At 49.2% G+C, this 9,160-nt stretch overlaps 2 protein-coding genes across 2 annotated transcripts; one reads left to right on the top strand and one right to left on the bottom strand.

Moving 5' to 3' along the window:
* Window positions 1–1,379: 1,379 nt before the first annotated feature.
* On the bottom strand, window positions 1,380–3,433 carry LOC131574004 (uncharacterized; the record flags this gene model as incomplete). Its single annotated transcript, XM_058828362.1, has 5 exons — window positions 3,353–3,433; window positions 3,221–3,302; window positions 2,890–3,118; window positions 1,531–2,847; window positions 1,380–1,481 (listed from the first exon to the last, which is right to left on the bottom strand). Coding segments are annotated over exons 1-5 (1,811 nt in total), but the record flags the coding sequence as incomplete, so codon positions are not given.
* On the top strand, window positions 3,320–5,177 carry LOC131574003 (uncharacterized). Its single transcript, XM_058828361.1, has 4 exons — window positions 3,320–4,145; window positions 4,212–4,232; window positions 4,305–4,392; window positions 4,774–5,177. The coding sequence occupies exons 1-4, from the start codon at window positions 3,432–3,434 to the stop codon at window positions 5,175–5,177; spliced, it is 1,227 nt and encodes a 408-aa protein (XP_058684344.1). The 5' UTR covers window positions 3,320–3,431.
* The last annotated feature ends 3,983 nt before the right edge of the window (window positions 5,178–9,160 follow it).

The following is a 9,160-nucleotide window of genomic DNA, read 5'->3' as shown; positions in this document are numbered from 1 at the left end:
TGGGGAGATTTTAGGACAATTTGAGGACATTTGGGGACATTTGGGGACATTTTGGGGACATTTGGGGACAGTTGGGGACAATTTTGTGACCTTCTAGGGACATTTTGAGGGAATTTGGGGACATTTGGGGACAATTTTGGGACAATTTTGGGACCTTCTGGGGACATTTTGAGGGAATTTGGGGACATTTGGGGACATTTTGGGGACAATTTTGAGGGAATTTGGGGACATTTTTGGGGACATTTGGGGACATTTTGGGGACATTTGGGGACATTTTGGGACATTTGGGGACAATTTTGAGACCTTCTGGGGACATTTTGAGGGAATTTGGGGACATTTTGGGGACATTTGGGGACATTTTTGGGACAAATTTGGGACCTTCTGGGACAATTTGGGACATTTGGGGACAATTTTGGGACCTTCTGGGGACATTTGGGGAGATTTTAGGACAATTTGGGGACATTTGGGGACATTTTTGGGACATTTGGGGACATTTGGGGACAATTTTGGGGAATTTGGGGCATTTTGGGGACATTTTGAGGGAATTTGGGGACATTTGGGGACATTTGGGGACATTTGGGGACATTTGGTGACATTTGGGGACATTTGGGGACAATTTGGGACCTTCTGGGGACATTTTGGGGACATTTGGGGACATTTTTGGGGCATTTTGGGACAATTTTGGGACCTTCTGGGACTTTTTGGGGACATTTGGGGACAATTCTGGGGACATTTGGGGAGATTTTAGGACAATTTTGGGACATTTGGGGCCATTTGGGGACAATTTTGGGACATTTGGGGACATTTGGGGACAATTTTGAGACCTTCTGGGGACATTTTGAGGGAATTTGGGGACATTTTGAGGGCATTTGGGGACATTTTGAGGGAATTTGGGGACTTTTTGGGGACATCTGGGGACATTTGGGGACAATTTGGGGACAATTTTAGGGCGTTTTGGGGACATTTTGGGGACATTTGGGGAGATTTGGGGACATTTGGGGACATTTGGGGACATTTGGGGACATTTTGAGGGAATTTGGGGACATTTTTGGGGCATTTGGGGACATTTGGGGACATTTGGGGACATTTGGGGACAATTTGGGGACAATTTTGGGACCTTCTGGGGACATTTTGAGGGAATTTGGGGATATTTGGGGACATTTGGGGAGATTTTAGGACAATTTGGGGACATTTTGGGACCTTCTGAGGACAATTTGGGGCCATTTGGGACAATTTGAGGATAATTTGGGACCTTCTGGGACCTTTTTTGGGACATTTGGGGACAATTTTGGGACATTTGGGGACAATTTGGGACCTTCTGGGGCACCTCAGAACCTCCTGGGATATTTGGGGACCTCCTGGGCCACCTCGTAGGACACCTGGGGACCTCCTGGGCCACCTGGGGCTCCTCCTGGGCCACCTGAGAACCTCCTGGGGACCTCCTGAGGACCTCCTGGGGACCTCCTGGGCCACCTGAGAACCTCCTGGGCCACCTGAGAACCTCCTGGACCACCTGAGAACCTCCTGGACCACCTGAGAACCTCCTGGACCACCTGAGAACCTCCTGGACCACCTGGTGACCACCTGAGGACCACCTGAGAACCTCCTGGACCACCTGAGGACCTCCTGGTGACCACCTGAGAACCTCCTGAGAACCTCCTGAACCACCTGAAAACCTTCTGGACCACCTGAGAACCACCTAAGGACCTCCAGAACCACCTGGTGACCACCTGAGGACCTCCTGAGAACCTTCTGGACCTCCTGAGAACCTCCTGAGAACCTCCAGAACCTTCTGGACCACCTGAGAACCTCCTGAGGACCTCCTGGTCACCACCTGAGGACCTCCTGAGAACCTCCTGGACCACCTGAGAACCACCTGAGAACCACCTGAGAATCTCCTGGACCACCTGAGGACCTCCTGGACCACCTGAGAACCTCCTGAGAACCTTCTGGACCACCTGAGAACCACCTGAGAACCTCCTGAGAACCTCCAGAACCTCCTGAGAACCTTCTGGACCACCTGAGAACCTCCTGGACCACCTGAGAACCACCTGAGGACCACCTGAGAACCTTCTGGACCACCTGAGGACATCCTGGACCTCCTGAGGACCTCCTGAACCACCTGAGAACCTCCTGGGGATCTCCTGGGAACCTCCTGGACCACCTGAGGACCACCTGAAAACCTCTTGGATCACCTGAGAACCTCCTGAGAACCTTCTGGACCACCTGAGGACCTCCAGAACCATCTGGTGACCACCTGAGGACCACCTGAGAACCTTCTGGACCACCTGAGAACCTCCTGAGGATCTCCTGGAGACCTCCTGGACCACCTGAGAACCTCCTGGACCTCCTGAGAACCTCCTGGAGATCTCCTGGGCCACCTGAGGACCACCTGAGAACCTTCTGGACCACCTGAGAACCTCCTGGAGACCTCCTGGGCCACCTGAGGACCACCTGAGAACCTTCTGGACCACCTGAGGACCTCCTGGTGACCACCTGAGGACCTCCTGAGAACCTCCTGAGGACCTCCTGGACCACCTGAGAACCACCTGAGGACCTCCAGAACCACCTGGTGACCACCTGAGGACCACCTGAGAACCTCCTGGACCTCCTGAGAACCTCCAGAACCACCTGGTGACCACCTGAGAACCACCTGAGAACCTCCTGGACCACCTGAGAACCTCCTGAGGACCTCCAGAACCACCTGGTGACCACCTGAGGACCTCCTGAGAACCTTCTGGACTTCCTGAGGACCTCCTGGACCACCCAAGAACCTCCTGGACCACCTGAGAACCACCTGAGGACCTCCTGAGAACCACCTGAGGACCTCCTGGACCTCCTGAGGACCTCCTGGACCACCTGAGAACCACCTGGGGATCTCCTGGAGACCTCCTGAACCTCCTGAGAACCTCCTGGACCACCTGAGAACCTTCTGGACCACCTGAGGACCTCCTGGGGATCTCCTGGGGACCTCCTGGACCACCTGAGGACCACCTGAGAACCTCTTGGACCACCTGAGGACCTCCTGAGAACCTCCTGGACCACCTGAGGACCTCCAGAACCACCTGGTGACCACCTGAGGACCTCCTGAGAACCTCCAGAACCACCTGAGAACCTCCTGGACCACCTGAGAACCTCCTGGACCACCTGAGAACCTCCTGGTGACCACCTGAGAACCTCCTGAGAACCTCCAGAACCTCCTGGACCACCTGAGAACCACCTGAGAACTTCCTGAACCACCTGAGGACCTCCTGAGGACCTCCAGAACCACCTGGTGACCACCTGAGGACCTCCAGAACCACCTGGTGACCACCTGAGGACCACCTGAGAACCTCCTGGACCTCCTCAGGACCTCCTGGACCTCCTGAGAACCTCCTGGACCACCTGAGAACCTCCTGGACCACCTGAGAACCTCCCGAACCACCCCCACCATGTCCTCCACCCTGATCCTCACCGTCTACATCCTCACCTTCACCATCGGCTTCCCGGCCAACATCTTCACCTTGACCGTCCTGGCCACCAAATGCGGCCGCTCCAACCCGTCCTTGACCTCCTGCGACCTCCTGCTCCTCAACCTGACCTTCTCCGACCTCCTCCTCCTCCTCTTCCTCCCTCTCAAGATGGCCGAGGCGGCGGCCGGGATGGTTTGGCCGTTGCCGGCCGTTTGGTGTCCGGTGGTGAATTTCTGTTTCTACTCCAGCATGTATCTGAGCGGGCTTTTCCTGGCGGCCCTGAGCCTCAGGAGATACCTGGGCGTGGTGGCCCCCGTCCGCTTCAGGGAGCGCAGGAGACCCGGACGGGTCCTGGCGGTCAGCGGGGTCATCTGGTTGGTGGCCTGCGGTCACTGCTCCGTCGTCTTCGTGGCCGAGTTGGGTGGGAGAGGAGAAGGTGACGGTGGTGACGTTGGTGGCGTCGGTGACGTTGGTGGCGTTGGTGGCCCCAAGGTTGACCCCGTTGACCCCAAGACCTTCAACCCTCTTGACCCCAAGTTTGACCCCAAGGTTGACCCCAAGGTTGACCCCATTGGCCACTTTGACCCCAAGGTTGACCCCAAGGTTGACCCCATTGACCCCAAGGTTGACCCCAAGGTTGTCCCCGTTGACCCCAAGGTTGACCCCAAGACCTTCAACCCTCTTGACCCCAAGGTTGACCCCAAGGTTGACCCCATTGACCTCAAGGTTGACCCCATTGACCTCAAGGTTGACCCCAAGGTTGACCCCATTGACCCCAAGGTTGACCCCAAGGTTGACTCCAAGATCTTCAACCTTCTTGACCCCAAGTTTGACCCCAAGTTTGACCCCAAGGTTGACCCCATTGACCACTTTGACCTCATTGACCCCAAGGTTGACCCCAAGACCTTCAACCTCAAATTCTCCAACCCCAGTGACCCCAAATCCAACCCCAATGACCCCAATGACCCCAAACCCCATTCCCTTGACCCCAAACTCAACCCCAATGACCCCAATGACCCTGAAGACCCCAAATTCTCCAACCCCAAAGCCCCCAGAGCCCCCAAACCCAACCCCAATGACCCCAAACCCCACCCCAATGACCCCAATGACCCCAAACCCCATTCCCTTGACCCCATTGACCCCAAATCCAACCCCAATGACCCCAATGACCCCAAATCCAACCCCAATGACCCCAAACCCCCCAACCCCCACCCCATTGACCCCAAACCCCACCCCACTGACCCCAAACCCCCCAACCCCCACCCCACTGCCCCCCCTGACCCCTCCCCCACCCCCTCCCCCCGCCCCGCCCCCCACAAATGCTACGACGACTTCTCCCCCTCCCAGCTCCGCTTCGTCCTCCCCTTGCGCCTCGAGTTCTTCTTCGTCCTCTTCCTCGCCCCCTTCTCCCTCACCCTCTTCTGCTCGGCCGCCTTCGCCCGCGCCCTCCTGGCGCGCCCGGCGCTGCCGGCGCCCAAACGCCGCCGCGCCGTGGGGCTGGCGGTGGCCAGCGCCGTCATCTTCGGCGTTTGCTTCGCCCCCTACAACGTCTCGCACGTGGTGGGGTTCTGGCAGGGCCGCAGCCCCGGCTGGCGCGTCTACGCCACCCTCCTGAGCGGCCTCAACGCCGCCCTGGACCCGCTGGTGTTTTATTGCTCCTCGGGGAGGGTGAGGAGGGCGCTGGGAGGGGTGGGGAGGTGGATGAGGAGGCGGTGGGAGGGTTAGGATGGGGGTGAAAGGGTTAAAAATGGGGTGAAAATGGGTGTGAAAGGGTTAAAATGGGGATTAAAGGGTTAAAAATGGGGTGAAAGGGTTAAAAATGGGGTGAAAATGGGGATTAAAGGGTTAAAATGGGTCTGAAGGGGTTAAAATGGGGATTAAAGGGTTAAAAATGGGTGTGAAAGGGTTAAAAATGGGGTGAAAATGGGTCTGAAAGGGTTAAAATGGGTGTGAAAGGGTTAAAATGGGTGTGAAAGGGTTAAAATGGGGATTAAAGGGTTAAAAATGGGGATTAAAGGGTTAAAAATGGGGTGAAAATGGGTCTGAAAGGGTTAAAATGGGTGTGAAAGGGTTAAAAATGGAGGGAAAATGGGTCTGAAAGGGTTAAAAATGGGGATTAAAGGGTTAAAAATGGGATTTAAGTGGTGGTGAAAGGGTTAATGGAGCCTCGTTGTGAAATAAAGGGAAAAAGACCCAAAAATCCCCAAATTTCCCCCAAAAATTCCCCAAAAATTCCCAAAATTCCCCCAAAAATGACGCAAAAATTCCCCCAAAAATTCCCAAAAATCCCCAAAAAATCCCCCCAAAAAATCCTCTAAAAATTCCCAAAAAATCCCCAAAAAATTCCCCAAAAATTCCCCCAAAATTCCCAAAAAATCCCAAAAAATCCCCAAAAATTCCCCCAAAATTCCCGATTTAAAATGGGTCTGAAAGAGTTAAAAATGGGGATTAAAGGGTTAAAAATGGGATTAAAGTGGCGGTGAAAGGGTTAATGGAGCCTCGTTGTGGAATAACGGGAAAAAGACCCAAAAATCCCCAAAATTTCCCCAAAAAATTCCCCAAAAAATCCCAAAAAATCCCCAAAAAAAGCCTCTAAAAATTCCCAAAATTTCCCCAAAAATTCCCCAAAATTTCCCAAAAAATCCCCAAGATTCCCCCAAAAATGACGCAAAAATTCCCCCAAAAATTCTCAAAAAATCCCCCAAAAATCCCCAAAAATTCCCAAAAAATCCTCAAAAAATTCCCCAAAAGTTCCCAAAAAATAAAAAAAAAATCCCAAAAAAATCCCCCAAAATTCCCCCAAAATTCCCGATTTAAAATGGGTCTGAAAGGGTTAAAAATGGGGATTAAAGGGTTAAAAATGGGATTAAAGTGGTGGTGAAAGGGTTAATGGAGCCTCGTTGTGGAATAAAGGGAAAAAGACCCAAAAATCCCCAAAATTTCCCCAAAAATTCCCCAAAAATTCCCCAAAAATTCCCCAAAAATGATGCAAAAATTCCCCAAAAAATTCTCAAAAAATCCCCAAAAAAATCCCCCAAAAAATCCTCTAAAAATTCCCAAAAATTCCCCAAAATTCCCAGAAAATTCCCGAGTGTTCTCCCATTGTTCCCGTTCCGGCTGCGGCTCCTGGTGGGGTTCTGGCAGCGCCGCAGCCCCGGCTGGCGCGGCTACGCCGGATCCTGAGCGGCCTCAACGCCGCCCTGGAGCCGCTGGTGTTTTATTGTTCCTCGGGGAGGGTGAGGAGGGCGCTGGGAGGGGTGGGGAGGTGGATGAGGAGGCGGTGGGAGGGTTAGGATGGGGGTGAAAGGGTTAAAAATGGGGTGAAAATGGGTGCGAAGGGGTTAAAATGGGTGTGAAAGGGTTAAAATGGGGATTAAAGGGTTAAAATGGGTGTGGAAGGGTTAAAAATGGGGTTAAAATGGGTCTGAAAGGGTTAAAATGGGTGTGAAAGGGTTAAAAATGGGGATTAAAGGGTTAAAAATGGGGATTAAAGGGTTAAAAATGGGGTGAAAATGGGTCTGAAAGGGTTAAAATGGGGATTAAAGGGTTAAAAATGGGGATTAAAGGGTTAAAAATGGGGTGAAAATGGGTCTGAAAGGGTTAAAAATGGGGATTAGAGGGTTAAAAATGGGGATTGAAGGGTTAAAAATGAGTGTGAAAGGGTTAAAATGGGTCTGAAAGGGTTAAAATGGGGATTAAAGGGTTAAAAATGGGGTGAAAATGGGTCTGAAAGGGTTAAAATGGGTGTGAAAGGGTTAAAAATGGGGATTAAAGGGTTAAAAATGGGATTAAATTGGCGGTGAAAGGGTTAATGGAGCCTCGTTGTGAAATAAAGGGAAAAAGACCCAAAAATCCCCAAAATTTCCCCAAAAAATTCCCCAAAAATTCCCCCAAAAATTCCCAAAAAATCCCCAAAATTCCCAAAAAAAGACGCAAAAATTCCCCAAAAAATTCTCAAAAAATCCCCAAAAAATCCAAAAAAATCCCCCCCAAAATCCTCTAAAAATTCCCAAAAATTCCCCCAAAAGCTCCCAAAAAATCCCCAAAAATTCCCCAAAAAATCCCCAAAAATTCCCAAAAAAATGACGCAAAAATTCCCCCAAAAATTCTCAAAAAATCCCCAAAAAATCCCCAAAAATTCCCCAAAAATTCCCCAAAAATTCCCAAAAAATCCCCAAAAAATCCCCCAAAAATTCCCCAAAAAATCCCAAAAAATCCCCCCCAAAATCCTCTAAAAATTCCCAAAAATTCCCCCAAAAGTTCCCAAAAAATCCCCAAAAATGCCCCAAAAAATCCCCAAAATTCCCAAAAAAATGACGCAAAAATTCCCCAAAAAATTCCCAAAAAATCCCCAAAAAATCCCCCAAAAAATCCCCAAAAAATTCCCAAAAAATTCCCCAAAAAATCCCAAAAACTCCCCCCAAAATCCTCTAAAAATTCCCAAAAATTTCCCCAAAAGTTCCCAAAAAATCCCGAAAAAATCCCGAAAAAATCCCCCAAAATTCCCCCAAAATTCCCGACTTAAAATGGGTCTGAAAGGATTAAAAATGGGGATTAAAGGGTTAAAAATGGATCTGAAAGGGTTAAAATGGGATTAAAGGGTTAAAAATGGGATTAAAGGGTTAAAAATGGGGATTAAAGGGTTAAAATGGGATTAAATTGGTGGTGAAAGGGTTAATGGAGCCTCGTTGTGGAATAACGGGAAAAAGACCCAAAAATCCCCAAAATTTCACAAAAAATCCCCAAAAAATTCCCAGAAAAATTCCCAAGAAAATTCCCAAAATTCCCCCAAAATGACGCAAAAAATCCTCCAAAAAAAATCCAAAAAAATTCCCCCAAAATTTGCTCCAAAAATTCCCCCAAAATCCCCAAAAAATTCCCAAAAAAAATCCCCAAAAATTTCCCAAAAAATCCCCCAAAAATTCCCAAAAAATTCCCCAAAAATTCCCCAAAAAAATCCCAAAAAATTCCCAAAAAAATCCCCCAAAATTTCCCAAAAAATCCCCCAAAAATTCCCAAGAAAATTCCCCAAAAATTCCCAAAAAAATCCCCAAAAATTCCCCAAAAAATCCCCAAAATTCCCCCAAAAATTCCCAAAAAATTCCCAAAAAATGACGCAAAAAATCCCAAAAAATCCCCAAAAAAATCCCAAAAAATCCCCAAAAAAATCCCAAAAAATCCCCAAAAATTCCCAAATAATTAAAAAAAAAATTCCCCAAAAAATTCCAAAAAAATTCTCCTCAAAATTCCCTCAAAATGACGCAAAAAATCCTCAAAAAAAATCAAAAAAATGCCCCCAAAATTTGCTCCAAAAATTCCCAAAAAATTCCCCTAAAATTCCCCAAAAAATTCCCCAAAAAATTCCCAAAAAATCCTCCAAAGAAGCCGCAAAAAAACTTCCAAAAATTCCCAAAAAATTCCCCTAAAATTCCCCAAAAAATTCCCAAAAAATTCCCAAAAATTCCCAAAATTTTTCCCAAAAAATCCTCCGAAGAAGGCGCAAAAAATTCCCTCAAAATTCCCCCAAAATTCCCCCAAAATTCCCAAAATTTCTTCAAAAAATCCTCCAAAAATTCCCCAAAAACTCATTCATATTCTGTCGCGCGCTGATGACGTCAGCGTCACCCCTATGCGTATCCATGACGTCATCCCCGCGCCCTGACGTCATAACCCGAAATTAACGCCAAACCGGGGGAGGGGGAGGAGGG

This window comes from Poecile atricapillus (genome assembly GCF_030490865.1).
Source record: "Poecile atricapillus isolate bPoeAtr1 chromosome 32 unlocalized genomic scaffold, bPoeAtr1.hap1 SUPER_32_unloc_3, whole genome shotgun sequence".
NCBI classification, from domain to species: Eukaryota; Metazoa; Chordata; class Aves; order Passeriformes; family Paridae; genus Poecile; species Poecile atricapillus.
This window is presented reverse-complemented; position numbering and strand designations above follow the sequence as displayed.

Bases quoted from the DNA above. Each gene is read 5' to 3' on its own strand.
- LOC131574003 (XM_058828361.1), top strand. From the start codon at position 3,432: ATGTCCTCCACCCTGATCCTCACCGTCTACATCCTCACCTTCACCATC. The intron at 4,146-4,211 runs GTTGACCCCAAG...GTTGACCCCAAG, and splicing joins TCAACCCTCTTGACCCCAAG to GTTGACCCCATTGACCCCAA. The intron at 4,233-4,304 runs GTTGACCCCAAG...TTTGACCCCAAG, and splicing joins TTGACCCCATTGACCCCAAG to GTTGACCCCATTGACCACTT.